We start from the raw sequence: 16,367 nt of genomic DNA, 5'->3' as shown, positions 1-16,367 counted from the left end.
AAACGCCATTTTCAACTTCCATAGCGTTTTTGTACTAAGAAATGTTAGCAACCTTTTCATTTAAACATTCTCGCTTTATCTTCTAGGCTCTCCTTGTTATCTTATAATATTGTTTGATGAAAGGAACCGTATATTTCTAGATCTACGCTTCTAATTTGGTTGATTGAGTGATTTAGAAAGTAGACGGTTTCAATCATGTGCAAAATTGTAAGATGAAAAGACAGCCGAGAAGGTAAAAAGGAGAAAGTTCCAAGTGAGAATGTGGATAACATCGATCCCCTCCCTTTTGATACATGTTTAAAAGGATTATGTGCAAGGCAAGTGGCCAACCGGAGTTAAAATCTTCATCATATTTTGGTCAATGAGTTATCAGTCTTGATATAGGTATCGAGTTCAATGATTGCAGCTGATAGATAAATAGCAAACAGAGAGGGAATAAAAGAAGTGGAAGGCGGCTCAATGGAACCTTGAACTAAAGCATATGAAGTAATTAGTCACTAAGAGATGGGGGAGTGAGTTGTACCTCACAATAGATAATAGCTCATATGCTAAATTTATTTTATAGATTTATTCTACAGTAAGAGGTGGGGGAGTGAGTTGTGCCCCACAATGGACTAGCAATACTGTGTAGCAATATTGTGATTCAAATTCGTCTTTGGTGAGAATCGAACCTAAAACCTTTCACTTACAAGTAAAGAGGAATATCACTAGACTGTAGTACTAAGTGACAAAACATTAAATTAATTAGCAAATGTATCAGTTAACGAGTATCTCAATTTGTGCATTATGGGGAGGTAGTCGTGATTGTAAGAAATGTAATTAATTAGGCCTTCTTCAGTGGGAGATGTAAATTAAACAACCTAAGATATGCATTTGACTACTTAGCAAGAAATTTCAATTTTGAAATAAAAACCCACATCTCATCGAAATTTGTAAAAAGAAATCATAGAAAGAGCATTGTAATTTTTATTTATCATTTTGGAAATCATCCCTAAAGTTTTGATTGGATTTGGTAGACCCATGGAGCTATCACACCACAAAAATCATCCTAATAAGAAAAGAGAAATCATAAAATGATTGTACCACCCAATTCATCCAAATAAATACGACCCCCATTTATCCAAATTAGAAAATCACCCTAGAGGACCTTAAACCCTAATAAAAACACGCGCAAGATAAAGCGTGTGGTCATATTCACAAAAATAAATAAATAAATAAAAAAGAAGATTGTTGAGCGACACGGACCCATATTCTCTTCACTTCTATTTCCCTTCCCTCTTATAGTGACAACTACTCGTACACTTTTAACAAACACTCTCGACATCCTAGTCACAAACCACGTCGTTTCGGGTTTAAAGAAGTGAAAGAATGGTTGTTGCTGATGTGGCTTAATCTTTACCTTTCAATTAGCTTGAAAATGTTTTGAATGGCCAGGAATATGAGGAAGGAAGACAGCCAACAGGATCCCCTCTACATCCTTTTGGTGCGGATCCTTAAGATCAATAAATCATGTTCGTTCATCGTATATTATGCAGTTAGTTTTTATCAGATATTGTGTGTGTTTAATTTTAAATTAAAATTTTTAAAATAATTTCTTATCGCACGATATACAATAACATTATGTTTAGGTGAAGAAATTTAAGATTACTAAGGAATTTAAAAATGACGGAAATTAAAATGACGAGATTTCATTTTCTAGAATTTGTAAATTTTCTTGTTTGGTTAACCTAAAAGAACAATGGAATTGAATACAGAATTTGTTATTTTTAAACTCTCAATCATAGAAATTGAGAAATGACACCTATTTACAGGGAATTTGAACTTGAGATTTGAAGGTCCCAAAAAAATTCTAAATTTCTATATTTATGAATCCAAACAAGAGAATTAGTACCAGTTAATTTATAAATTCTAACTTTTACCAAAATTCCATGTTTATTTTCCTCATCCAAACATAGTGTAAACGAATACGATTTATGGATTTCCAAAATCCTTGTAAAAATGATCCGGCGAGGATCCGGATTCGGAAAATAGTCAGGGAGAGAGTCCAAATAGGTCCGCTAATCCCACTGGTTGGAGTCCATTCCCCTCTCTGCCGGCGGACCCCACAGACTCTCTCTCTAGCACTCTAGTCTCTCACTGACTCACTCACTCATCAGCTTACTGCCGAAGTGCGCGCGGCCCGCATACAAAAAAGCAAATGCTGGGTAATTACAACCACCATAATCACGGAGACCACGGAGAGAGAGAGAGAGAGCTCTAGAGAGAGAAAAGTTAGAGAGGCAGAGCTCTTGTCGCGCTTTGGCTCTCCGAAATTGCAAAAAAGGAGAAAAGTGAAGGGAAAAACCTCGGCATGTCATTTATAGCTTTTGTTTTTGAGGAGAAAAGGAAGTGACTGTGTGAGAGAGAGAGGGCTCTGTGGGAAAACCCTATATTGGAAGCTAACCCTTACCGATTTTCGTTGTTGTTGGTCACAAGGACCTTCCGGCTTCCCCAGGCGTAAATGTTCGACTTCGTTTTGCTCTTGTGCGTTTGCCGTTTCGACTCTTCTGCGTTTGGAATTTTGAATTTTGTGTTTCAAGATCTTTCTCTATGGATTCCACATTCTCCTTCTCACTTTTTATTTTGTTTTTCTGAAAAATATTTGTTGGGTTTATTGGAAATTGATGTTTTGCTGTGTTGAACCTCTGGGCTTTTCTGTTTTTTTGGTATAATTTTCTTGTTTCTTTAATCTGTGTTTAGATTGTGTTTAATTTGATATATTTAAACGTGTATTTTTGTGTAATTCTGGTTGAGTGAGAGTGAAGTTAGGAATTTGACAAGCCATTGATTGATTCTTGGTTTGCTTTGACCAGGTTGGGGGTTGTGGAAACTTTTGACAATTCGGGTCACGTGGTTGAAGGGTTCTTGTGGTTTAATTCACGTTCCCAAATTGTTTGCTCTATTCACATTTTATATATCAAGTTCTTTATTTTTGTGTTCATATTGTGCTAGTTTATATCGTGTTTCGGCTTTATTGAATCTATATAAAAAGAAATTCAAACACCAGAAACTTTGCGTTATTCTTTAAATGGATCTTTGTTTTTTCATTAAATATTGTCTGTATGAGTGCTTTCTGAAAAGAAGTTCACTTGCTGTTTGAATGTTGTTTTGTTTCTGATAAAGATGGAATGGAATTGCAAGTACTGTTTTGTGGACTGCTTACACATTAAGATCTGACTATATATGCGAAGGATTCGGGTAAGCTAAATCTTGATTTACTTTGTAGATTTTTGCTGGATGATTTTTCTATGAGATACACGGTTATTAGGCATGGAGAGGGTTTCAGAATCAAAGGTGCTTCCTAAGAAATATGATGTGGGACACGAGGTGATTTATTCACGTTCGGCCTCAACGAGAGGAGTGGGTCACTTGTCAAACACGTGTTCTGGTTTGGCAAGAGAAGATGTTGCTTCTGCAAGAGGCAGGGGTCAATTTTCCAATGGGCGATTGGGCTTGGTGAGAGAAGAAATTGCATTGGCAAGGCAAATGGCTGAGTTGTCAAATGTGCATTCTGTTATGGTAAAAGATGGAAGATCTAATGCTCGTGAGTCTCAAGAGTCAGACTCGCCTACACCTTTAAGAACAACAAAAGGAAAGATCTCTTTGCCAGAAGAGGAAGAACTTCTGTCTGAGTCTCTCACATTCAAGGGAAGTATAGACTCATTTGATGAAGGGGCTCCTAGTTCTTTCGCTGGGGTTAGTCACCCTCCAGAACCTGTTGATATTGATTTAATGAAAACAGTGTATGTACCGATTGGTCAGAATAAGTCCGAGGCTGGACACCTGATGAAGAGCCTATCTATGAAAGGCCCTTTTCTAGAAGATCTTTCCCTCCGTGTTCCTGCTAAGAAACCAAGTTCAACCGTTCTTTACCCTGCGGAAAGCATGCTTGAAGAACCCAACGACGTAGGTGCATTGTCTCCACCATTTGTGGTTCAGCGTGCGTCACAAAATACGGAAAGTTCTCTCCTTCCTCCGGATTCTGAGGAGAATGAGTGTGTTTGGGATGCTTCTTTGCCTCCAAGTGGCAATGTAAGTCCACTGAGTAGCATCGATAGTACTGGCGTTGTCACTGCTATGAGCATTGTCAATAGCTGTGGTAGTACATATAGGAGTGACGTAATCACTAGTGATGGCATGCTTAGAATCGAGAGAAACTGTGAAAGTGCCAAAGGGAGTGTTAGAAGGGAATCACTTGAGAGTCCAAAAACTAGCGTTAGTCGAGCAAGTGATAGTAGTGGCCTTAGTGATGACAGCAACTGGAGCAACCTTACTGGGAGTGCTAATAAGCCCCATAAAGGAAATGATCCTAGGTGGAAGGCTATTCTTGCTATTCGAGCTCGAGATGGGATTTTGGGTATGAGCCATTTTAGATTACTCAAACGGCTTGGTTGTGGTGATATTGGCAGTGTTTATCTCTCAGAACTAAGTGGAACCCGTTGTTATTTTGCAATGAAAGTAATGGACAAGGCATCCCTTGCAAGCAGGAACAAGTTGACTAGGGCTCAGATAGAAAGGGAGATTTTGCAACTGCTGGACCATCCATTCCTTCCAACTTTATATACACATTTTGAGACCGACAGATTCTGCTGTTTGGTCATGGAATATTGTCCAGGTGGTGATCTGCACACTCTGAGGCAACGACAACCTGGAAAACATTTCTCAGAGTATGCTGCGAGGTATGGCTGTAGTTTCTGAAGCATTTTTTCAGCTGTCTAAATTATTTTACTGTTCCCTATTTTGATCAAGAAGGTAGCCTAATATGCATATCACTGTTAAATGGTGTATCTTTTTGTGTTTATAATGTTGCCTTTTTGAGAGTTTTCCAATATGGAAATTGTTAAATTGGCAAAGATCTAATTTTTCTGCCACAAATGTCTTTTTTGTTATGCATCTTAACAGCTTGTACATGTTTCTCATACTTTTAACAGTACTTTGCTGTATTTTTCATCAATTCATCAAACTCCATTCTCACCGACAGTAATAAATAAAAAATAGTTTAAACTTCTATACCGCACAGTGACACCACTTCATTTTGTGATATGGTAGGGGTTAAGGAACTCTAGGACAGGTGTGTAATGAAATTATCTATACTTACTATCTATTAAGAGAACTCTCTTTGCCAACTAACAATTCAACAAATATGGTGGTTAGTTAGAAAAGCTTTCTTTATGGGCTTCTGGCTTGAAAGAGCGCATCTCCTTTTTCTGATAAATGAATACTTCAATTTGCTGCTTTGGGACATTTTCATATTCACATGAACGTACTTCGCACTTATTTGCTATCACCTTCGCCTTTTTGGAAAACTTCACGATGTGACTTACCTCTATCACTATCACACTACTATTTGGATTCATTTCCCACTTATGGAAATGATAGAGTGCAAGTCATGTTCTATTCCTAGATGTTAGTGACTTGCTATATTTATTCCCACGCTTCGTCTGTTGGCCCTCTATTGTATGCAAAGTCATATGATAGAATGCACAGTGATATGCTAGTCCTATGAGCGTCTTTTTGTGTCTTTGTTTGTTGGAGGTTTGGCTGTTTATGCTTGGATTGGAAGCCTTTTTGAAACTAAATAGTATGTAGAATAATGATTAAAGCATCAAGTAAAAAGTATGTACTACTCATCTACTTTGTATTTGAATCCAAATACTGTGTAAAACTAAACAAATTTTCTAGTATAAAAGAATGTAACTGGCCACGAGGCTGAATAACATATTGAAGTATTAGTTGTTGGAGGTTTGGCTGTTTATGCTTGGATTGGAAGCCTTTTTGAAACTAAATAGTATGTAGAATAATGATTAAAGCATCAACGTTTGTAATTGTAACGTAAACAAGAAACTGAAGAAACCATCATTGAAAATATTGCTATTTATGCTTGGCTGCATATTGTTGTACTACCTTGACCTATCCAATCTAGAAATACATGAATGATTTAGAAGTTGGAGCTATTCATTTTATTACCTTGCCTTTCCTCCCTTTGAAAGATTATTACTGAACTGGAGAAAGTCTTTCTTTGAAGCCAGTGTAATCTTCTAAAACTTGTTCCCCACATTAAGAATTATATGCTTAAGAAAAGTGTGCAAGGATCCTGAGCATATATTTAAGAATTTTGTTCTGTTTTCATCTTGTGTGGCACAGTGGCAAATTTGATACAGTGTAGTTTATCATATTGCGCGCAGATTGGATGCATTATAGTTTATCTCATTTGATTTTGTTCCGTTTTCATACCGTGTGACAGATTTGATGCACTCTGCTAAACTAGTTGTTCTACCAATGTGCTAAACTAAGCTGTCATTTTCTGTATATAGAAAGTTGGCAGGTAGTAATATACTAGTCTATCTTTGTTCTTGTAGATTCTATGCTGCGGAGGTTCTGTTGGCACTGGAGTATCTACACATGCTTGGAGTTGTCTACAGGGACTTAAAACCTGAAAATGTGCTTGTCCGTGATGATGGCCACATAATGCTCTCAGACTTTGATCTTTCGCTGAGATGTGCTGTTTCTCCGACCCTGATAAGAACTTCATATGATTCGGATCCCTCAAAACGAGCAGCAGGTGGTGCATTCTGTGTCCAGCCTACATGTATTGAGCCCTCATCAGTATGCATTCAGCCTGCTTGTTTTATCCCAAGGTTCTTCCCTCAGAAAAGCAAGAAGAGCCGAAAGCCTCGAGCTGAGCCTGGGTTTGCCACCAATGCACTTCCAGAGCTTGTTGCGGAGCCTACTCAAGCTCGGTCTATGTCTTTTGTTGGAACGCATGAATACCTAGCCCCTGAAATTATTAAGGGAGAAGGCCATGGTAGTGCAGTTGATTGGTGGACGTTTGGTATATTCTTGCATGAATTACTGTATGGCAAAACCCCTTTTAAAGGTTCAGGAAACCGTGCTACTCTGTTCAATGTGGTGGGGCAGCAACTTAGATTCCCAGATTCCCCCGCAACTAGTTATGCAAGCCGCGATCTAATTCGGGGGTTGCTGGTGAAAGAGCCACAGCACCGGCTTGGGGTGAAAAGGGGTGCAACTGAGATCAAACAGCATCCCTTCTTCGAAGGTGTAAATTGGGCTTTAATACGATGCAGCACACCACCAGAAGTACCAAGACCGATGGAAGCTGAGCTGCCAGTGAAATTTGGGGCAGTTGAGGCAGTTGGTGTCGGAAGCAACAGTAAAAGAATGGCTGGGGCAGACGTGAAGTCCGGGGGTAAATATCTAGACTTTGAGTTCTTTTAGTTCGGATCACAGGTTTATTGTGCTATCTTGTACTCATACCCATCGTTTAAATCCCGAACGAGTAGGCCTGATTCACTGTGTTCTCTGCTAATGAACTTGAGATTAACTATCTCATAGAAAGAAAATCCCCGTTTTAACGGGGAAAACTGTTTAGTAAAGTTATTATAGTGATAGATTTTTCAAAAAATTATCGGGATGGTACCAGTTTTCGTGTTTAAACTACGTAGGGATGTCATTAGAGCTAAAGCAATTATGCAATTGCTGTGTATTGAGATATTTTTCTGTTCCTGTTGCACACTGTTAATTAAAGTAGCAGGAAATGCAAGTACAAGTGTTGCAAGGGATGCTGTGTCTTCCTCTAACATGTTTATGCAGCGGTAACATGCACATTAACAAAATATAAGGATTTGTTTGGAAGTGTTTTTAAAATGATTGAAAGTATTTTGGTGAAATTGATTAAAGTGTCTTTTGGAAGTACTATATATGTGCTTCTACTTGTAGGAAGCACCTAAAATGCTTTTCCAGGATCCATTTGGATTTGTACTGAGGATTGGTTCCAAAAATATTTTCACCAAAAACACTTCCACTTATTTTAAAAGTACTTCCAAACCAAGCTGTTTTAGTAATCAAGTTCACCTGGAACGGAAATTAATCTGAAATATGAAATGTTGTGACCGGTGATTCTTTATTGAATGATCGAGTTGTAAGGAATATCAGCAACTCAAGCTGCATGGGCATTAAAAATAAAAAAATAAAAAAAATAAAAAATAAAAAAATAAAAAAAAAATAAAAACAATTGCCATTAGAGCATCCCCAGCGTGGGGTTTTGCTCGGGGGAAGGGGTCCAAAACAATGGCCCGAGGGCTGGTGGCGTCGCCCCAGCGTGGGGGAGGCCGAAGGCAGGGGGAGGTCCGAGGGCCAGGCCCGTGAGGGATTGCCAGGCCTTGAGCCCGAGGTGGGAGTGACGCAAGGCTGACGCCAGGGTGGCGTCAACGCATTATTTAATTTTTTTTGTGTCAGGCGCGTGCACCCCACCCGCGCGTGGGGGCGCGTCGCCGACACAAAAAAAATTTTAAAAAGCAAGTGTCAGTTACCGTTGGGAAGCCACGTGGCTTCCCACGGTGCGTTAGATCTTAACGGTCACTTAATGTGGACCGTTAGATCTCAACGGTAAAAAAAAAAAAAAAAAAGTCAGATTTAATATCCACCGTTCGATCTGAGATCAACGGTGGATATTAAAATTCTTTATAAATTAAAAAATAAATGAAAAAATAGTTTTAAAAATCTGAAAAGTTACCGTTGTGACACGTGGCACAATCTGGAGTGTTGGAATTCAAATTTTTTTATATCCAACGGCAGAGATTAATTAATTGAATAAAAATTTTAAAAAAATTGTAAAAAATTCAAAAAAATTCAAAAAAATATCTGAAAAATCTGAAAAAAATTGTTTTTACTTTTCTATAAATACCTTCTCGTTATCATCTATCTTACACAACAATTTCATATTTTCTCAACTACTTTCAATCACATTCCTTTCTTTGTCTCAAAGTTTGAATCCATTTTTTTTCAACAAAATGACCACTGGTGCAGGTACGAATTGGTCGCTTATTGAAGATGTTGCATTGTGTACTAGCTGGGTTGAAGTTACTCATAGTTCGCTTATGGGTAATGAGATGCAGTTGCGAGGAATGTGGAGTCTTATTCATACCAATTTTCTTGAGAAAATTGGTGGGAAAAGAACCAAAGAATCGATGTTCAGTCGTTGGAATGTTACTTAGCCAATCGTTTAGTACATGGAGAGACGCTTTGGCACAAGCTAGTAGTACTATTCGAAGTGGGGAAAATTACTCGGATCAGGTAACAATATATTATTTATTTGATACCCAAATTTACATTATAATTATTTGTTTGTATTATTTATATGTTACATACTTACATTATAAATAATATATTGTTACATACTTACATACTTACATTATAACTTGAAGCCTTCTTACTTATTTTCATTATATTTGTTACTTATATATATATATATGTATATATTTGCTAGTTACTTATTTTCATTATAATTATTTGCTAGTTACTTATTTTCATTATTTACTAAACTTGAAGCCTTCTTACTTATTTTCATTATATTTGTTACTTATATATATATATATATATATATATATATATATGTATGTATGTATATATTTGCTAGTTACTTATTTTCATTATAATTATTTATTTGTTACTTATTTTCATTATTTACTAAACTTGAAGCCTTCTTACTTATTTTCATTATGTAGGAACTTCAAGCACAAGCTTGGTACGCTGCTAAAACCAAAAGCAAAAATAAATCATTCAACCGGTGGGAATGTTGGAATATTGTCAAAGATTGTCCTAAATTTAGAGTTGTGCCAGTCGGTCCAGAAGTGCACATGAACAGCACCCCTCTACACTCTACACACGATCATGTTCATGAAGATGATGCAGAAGAAGTGCCCGAAACGCCCCTCCCTGAACGCGCGTCAGGTTCGACCCGTTTTCCAATTAGGCCTGAAGGTAAGAAGGCTTCAAAGAGAAAAGGGAGTGCTTCCAAGAACGATTATGCAAAGTTCATGGAAGAACTTACTCGCCAAGGTGAATTACATATACTAAGAATTACATAAACATAAACATAAAAAAAATACATAAACATAAACATAAACATAAACATACTAAGAATTACATATACTAAGAATTACATAAACATAAACATAAAAAAATTACATAAACATACCAAATAATAAAACACACCAAATAAATGAACATAAACATACCAAATTAAAAAAAACACACTAAATGAACTTAATTATCTTCAGCTTGTTTCAATGCCCACTGGTGTTCTATCAAGTCAATTTGTCGGGCATTGTGCATGTCTGGCATTTGAAATGCAGTATATCGTTGAATGAGCCTTTCATTGTAACGTCCATCCCTTTGTAATGGCTCATGTTGCACGGGCTCATCGGTGGCGTCATGAGCACAATATATACGTGTTCTTGAATTGTTCATCGGGTCTGGCTCATATTCATCAATAGCTTCATAATCGTACTCATCTTCCACAATCATGTTGTGAAGAATGATGCACGTCATCATGATGGATCGAAGCGACTCTACATCAAACAATCTGGCAGCACCCCTGACGATCGCCCAGCGAACTTGGAGGATACCGAAACAACGCTCCACATCCTTCCTGCACCCCTCTTAACAGCTTGCAAAGTGTTTTTCCTTTGCACTTCGCGGACGTGGCACTGTTTTGACAAAGGTTGACCAGCGCGGGTAGATGCCGTCAGCTAGGTAGTATGGCCCGTCGTACATACGTCCGTTGACCTCATACGTAACTTTTGGTGCCTTTCCTTGCAGGACATCGTTGAACACTGGTGATTGGGCAAGGACGTTGATATCATTTTGAGCTCCCGGGACCCCGAAAAAGGCGTGCCAAATCCATGTATCAAAAGATGCCACCGCCTCCAGAATGATACTTTTTGCTCCTTTTCTGTCCCCGTAAGCGCCTTGCCATGCACTTGGACAGTTTTTCCATGTCCAGTGCATACAATCAATGCTTCCAATCATCCCAGGAAAGCCACGCATCTCCGCCTTCTTCAACAGCCGCTCCAAGTCCATGTGTGTAGGTTTGCGGAGGTACTCAGTGGTGTAGATAGATTCGATTGCTCCGCAAAACCTCATCAGGGACTCAAGAATGGTTAATTGCCCCATCCTCGTTATCTCATCCACATGGTCTGTAGATACTCCATATGCAAGCATCCGCAAGGCAGCAGTAATTTTTTGCTCAGGCAGTAGACCCATAGCACCAAAAGCATCTTTTTTTTGCACAAAATAAGAATCATGGTTGCAAACAGCAATCATGATTTTGTTGAACAAATGTCGTTCCATTCTAAAACGACGTATAAAGTACATATCAGGGAATGCACTATTAGGAACAAAATAATCATCCAAGAGTTCCATACCTCGTCATTGCCTGCTTCTATCAAGGTTTCCGGAATGGCTAGGCCTGCAGATCTGAGCCGCAGCTTGGATGACTCGACGGGAATGTGAGGCTCTGCCCCTTCTTACTTCGTCATTTCTCATTTGACGCTCCTCATCCTCTTCCCTCTCATTTCTTACCCCCTGGTGATTGAAGATTGCTTCAGATTGTTAAACAATTCTTCCTCTTCCTGATTGTATTCCCACATCATCCTTGAGGAAGAAGAAGAAGACATTGAAATAAAGAAACAGAAACTATGAAGAATGATACAGATTTTTGTGAATAAAGAAGCAGAAACTATGAATAATGATAGAGATCTTGAGAATTTTGGTGTGAGATTTGTGAGGATGGATGGTGGATTATATAGAGGATTCAGAAAGGATTAGGTTCTGCATAATGCCACGTGGCATGCCGTCATTCGTTACAAATCTGATAGAAATCTATCCTCAAAGATTGTGAACAGATTATGACACATGGCATGCCGTTATTCGTTAAAAATCTGATGGAAATCTATCCTCAAAGATTGTGAACCAATTATGACACGTGGCGCGACGTGATTGGTTAATAATCTTATCAAAAATCCATCACCAATAACTGTATTATTTTGTATTATTTTGTATTATTTAATAATACTTCGGATAATGACACGTGGCGCAACGAGAACGATTAAAAATCTTATCCGATATTACAATTAAAATTATTTTGTATTATTTTATAAAAAAAAAATACTAATATTTTATTGCCTATTGCCAGGGCTATTGAAGTGTAACGGTGGAGATGCAAATTCTATTGCCAGGGCTACTTACTGTTCATTAAGGGCAGTTACTGTTCATTAGGTGGATTGAATAGTGTATTGCCAGGGGGGAGGGCTCCAACACTGGAGTTGCTCTTAGCATCACGAGGCATAAATACCAAACCAAACATTCGTGTCGTGTTTCTCGTGTTCGTGTCATACCTAATAGTTTAACAGATCGTGTCGTGTAATACTTGTTAAAGTAAACGGGTAATATGACCCGACCCGAAATCAATCCGTTAATATTATTAGGTAATATGACCCAGCTCGTTACCTGTTAAGAAAAATATATTTTAAATCAATGAAAATGAAAAACATAATTTGACCCAAAAAAAATGTAAAACATGATACTAAACCAGTATATACATACTAAATTTCGGAGTTGACCCTTTCATGAAGTTGTAAAGCTTTTCATTATGAGTGATTACTGTAGACATCGAAATTTCAGTAAAACAAATGCTCACCAATGCATTAAAGTTTTGACGTGTCAAGGCATACATGGCATACGCCACGTGTTGTACAAATTGTACACATGGCGTGTGACTCAACAAAATAGGAAGAAATACCCTTGAAGGACTAAACAAGTTTTTCTTCTCATTTTGGGCAATGACAAGGCAAGTACATTTCAATCCATTGAGGATCAAAACAAGTTTTTCTTCTCATGTTGGGCAATGACAAGGCAAGCACACTTCAATCCATTACGGATCAAAGCAAGTTCTTCTCATTTTGGGCAATGACAAAGCATACACATTTCAAGTTTAAAATTGTGTTAAGTGGGAAATTAGGCCATAAGTTAGACCACTTCAAGTTTAAAATGGTATTAAGTGGGAAATTAGGCCATAAGTTACACCACTTCAATTTCAATATTGCATTAAGTGGGAAATTAGGCCATAAGTTACACCACTTCAATTTCAATATTGCATTAAGTGGGAAAATTAGGCAATGGTGCTTGGAAAGGAAAAAAATATTTTGTGGTGGTGATTCATTCTCAAAGCCTATAAATAGGCTTCTCCATCAAGGTATCAAGCATCAACCAATTCACAAATACATTTCTCTACTCCCAAATTGGAAGAGAATTCCCCAAATCCTTGAAGCTTTGAAACTCCAAAGCTTCCAACCATCCAAATTCCCAAGAAAAGCCAACACACACCAAAACCAATTCACAAATACATTTCTCTACACACCAAAACCTTGAAGCCTTAAAGTCCTAAAGCTCTCAAGAAAATCCCGAAGGATCAAGAAAGCACTCTTCGTTTCTTCGTCAAATCCTCCTTCAAGATCAAAGCCTATAAATAGGCTTCTCCATCAAGGTATCAAGCATCAAGGAATTCACAAATACATTTCTCTACTCCAAAATTAGAAGAGAATTCCCCAAATCCTTGAAGCTTTGACACTCCAAAGCTTCCAACCATCCAAATTCCCAAGAATTCCGAAGGATCAAGAAAGCTCTCTTCGTTCTTCGTTAAATCATCTTTCAAGATCAAGCCCCGACGGCCCTTGAAGAAAGTGTTCATCCGTTCATCCTAAGCATAAGCCCCCAACGGCCCTTTGGATCAACAACCTCAACAAATCCACACATCCAATCGTTCTTCAAGATTAAGCCCAAAAGCCCTTGAAGATCCGCTCATCCATCAACCTTCAAGATCAAGCCCAAAAGCCCTTGAAGAAATCCACACAAGCATTATTCAAGATCAAGCCCCGACGGCCCTTGAAGAAAGTGTTCATCGTTCATCCTAAGATCAAGCCCCAACGGCCCCTTGGATCAACAACATAAACAAATCCACACATCTCATCGTTCTTCAAGACTAAGCCCAAAAGCCCTTGAAGATCTGCTCATCCATCAACCTTCAAGATCAAGCCCAAAAGCCCTTGAAGAAATCCATACACCCATTCTTCAAGATCAAGCCCAACGCCCGTTGAAGATCCGTTCATCAACTGTTCATCCTTAGATCAAGCCCCGACGGCCCTTTGGATCAACAACTCATCCACAAACCTACACCCTACGAAGATAGAATCAGAGGACCAAATTTGAGAGAGATCGTAACCCCAAAATCATAAACACAAAAAATATTATTTTGTGCCACGTTATTCTGGTTTCTTGTTTCAAGGAATCTTTCGTGTTCACAAATTTGGCACGCTCGGTGGGACAATCTCTACCTCTCATCTCTGTCTCTATTCAAGATATTCAAGCACATTCCATGGCTTCAAACAAAGAACAAGTCATGACTATCGGCACTACCTCCATTGAAAAACAGCTGGTTCAGATGAAGGAAACAGTTGCAAGGCTGATAAAGACTGCAGAGGAGAAAAACTTGCAAACCGCCGGACTCATCAACCGTCTGGAGGCACAGCATGGCGTCAAAGTGAAACCAAGCTCTCTTCCAACTAAGAAGACCGAAGAAGGCTTTAACCTAAATGCCTACGAACTCATGTCAAAGGCTAGGCATGACTTTGCTTCCTCTTCAAATCTTGGAAAGAAGGTTTCAAACACCGTCAATGACAAAGATCGTGACCTCACCGAGACTCAAAAGAAGTTGAAGGAGCATGATTACGGAGTTGACAACAACAAAGCTGGACTTGGCTTCACACCAAATGCACTTGTAAAGATTTCAAGCAAAGCGAAAAATGCTAGCGCTCAACACATCAGCGTGAGCATTGAACAAAATCAAGAGGAGCCTAAACCTCCTATTCGAGTGTCAGTCTTCGATAGGCTGAATCATTCAAAACCCAGAATTTCGGCACTTGATCGTATTGGTGGGCAAGACCGAACTTCCGTCTTCAAGAGGCTTAACGCGCCAACATCCCAAAGCTCTGTTTTTGAAAGGTTGTTAAAGCCTAAGAAACAAAGCAACACATCTATCTCTCCTCTGCGACGATCAGCTTCGGAAAGATTTGAAGATAATGAGAAGCCTTTTGGAAAGAGGAAGACAACACCAAAGGAAGAAAAGCTCGATGGGTTAGCAGAAAAAGGCGACGTTCGAAGCTTGATTCCTTCAAGGATGAAGCGCCAAGCAATCCTGGAGGTCGACACAAAAGGACCACTGAAGGTAAAGAGGCGCATCATCGTCCACACTGGCAAATCTTCATGCCAACAAACCCAAGAGAACGGCACTGAAGATGAAATCCCTAAGAAAGATGTCACTTCTGGCTCTTTCGACTCAAAGTCTTCACCTCGACTGTTGGGGGCATGCTCCAAGTCAAGTGAAATTGAAGGATGGACTCATGTCACTCCGAATAAACTGCACGAGAAACATATGTCTTCTCCACAAGTGCACCAATCGGAAAGGGAGCAAAGCAGCTACTGTCAACCTTCAAAGCTACATGAAAATGTTGAGGATGATGAAATTACAACACAAAGATCGTTCATGCGGGATCTTTTCTTCCTCGAAGACGTCTTTAATTACTCGATCAAGGCTCCTTGCTATGAAGATTGTGAGGAATGCAGTTCGAAGATCGCTTCGAAGAAATTGGACAAGCAGCAACCATCTTGTCCACAAGTTTATCAGTCGAAAAGGGGGCAAAACAGCTCTTGTCAACCTCCAGAACAATGTGAAAGTGTTGGAGATGATGAAATTTCGACACAAAGATCGTCCATCCCCATCACAATGTGCGACCTTTTCCCAGAAGACTTCTTCAATCACTCGGTCAAGACTCCTTGCTATGAAGATTGCAAGGAATGCCTCTCTAAGATCGTTTGACAAATTCAAACAAGCTCCTCGTTCGCACGAGCCTAAAAGGCGACAACAGACGCTCCTCGTTCGCACGAGCCTAAAAGGCGACAACCAAAGCTCCTCGTCCGCACGAGCCTAAAAGGCGACAACCAAAGCTCCTTGTCCGCACGAGCATAAAAGGCGACAACAAATGCTCCTTACCTGCATGAGCTGAAACTGCAAACGGCACCAAAAGCTCCTTGTCTGCACGAGTTGAAACTGCAAACAACAACCAAAGCTCCTCGTTCGCACGAGCCTAAAAGGTGACAACAAACGCTCCTGGCCCACAAGAGCATAAACTGTGTACGGCAAAATCATCAAAAAAAAAAAAAAAACCATCACTCATTTGAACTACGTCATGACTTGATCCCTCCTCAACCAAGGGTACGTAGGCAACTTGAAACTTCAAAACTTCAAGTACAGTCACATCATCAAAAAAAAAAAAAAAAAAAAAAAAAAAAAAAAAAAGGAAATAACACATCTTGGTGATGTATATGTTTTATCTGTATTTAGCACAATACACTAAATAAGTAAAGCATGTTCATTAATCTCCGAGAAATTACAAGTGCGTACAAAAAAAAAA

General features: G+C 38.9%; 1 protein-coding gene across 2 annotated transcripts; it reads left to right on the top strand.

Annotated features, from left to right (window-relative positions):
• Positions 1 to 2,147: 2,147 nt before the first annotated feature.
• On the top strand, positions 2,148 to 7,619 carry LOC148698539 (serine/threonine-protein kinase D6PKL1-like). 2 transcript variants are annotated; one of them, XM_088684030.1, is made up of 4 exons: positions 2,217 to 2,523; positions 2,853 to 2,909; positions 3,266 to 4,718; positions 6,399 to 7,619. In XM_088684030.1, exons 3-4 carry the CDS (start codon positions 3,310 to 3,312, stop codon positions 7,273 to 7,275), a joined length of 2,286 nt encoding a protein of 761 aa, XP_088540156.1. In that variant the 5' UTR covers positions 2,217 to 2,523; positions 2,853 to 2,909; positions 3,266 to 3,309; the 3' UTR covers positions 7,276 to 7,619. The 2 variants fall into 2 exon arrangements, with proteins under 2 accessions (XP_088540153.1, XP_088540156.1); XM_088684027.1 differs by lacking the exon at positions 2,853 to 2,909 and having other exon boundaries at positions 2,148 to 2,523.
• The last annotated feature ends 8,748 nt before the right edge of the window (positions 7,620 to 16,367 follow it).

The sequence above is a fragment of the Pyrus communis genome, chromosome 2 (genome assembly GCF_041283825.1).
Source record: "Pyrus communis isolate YQ-2024b chromosome 2, ASM4128382v1, whole genome shotgun sequence".
In the NCBI taxonomy this organism is placed as follows: domain Eukaryota; kingdom Viridiplantae; phylum Streptophyta; class Magnoliopsida; order Rosales; family Rosaceae; genus Pyrus; species Pyrus communis.
The sequence above is the reverse complement of the archived record's forward strand: the minus strand, read 5'-3'. Positions and strand labels throughout refer to the sequence as shown.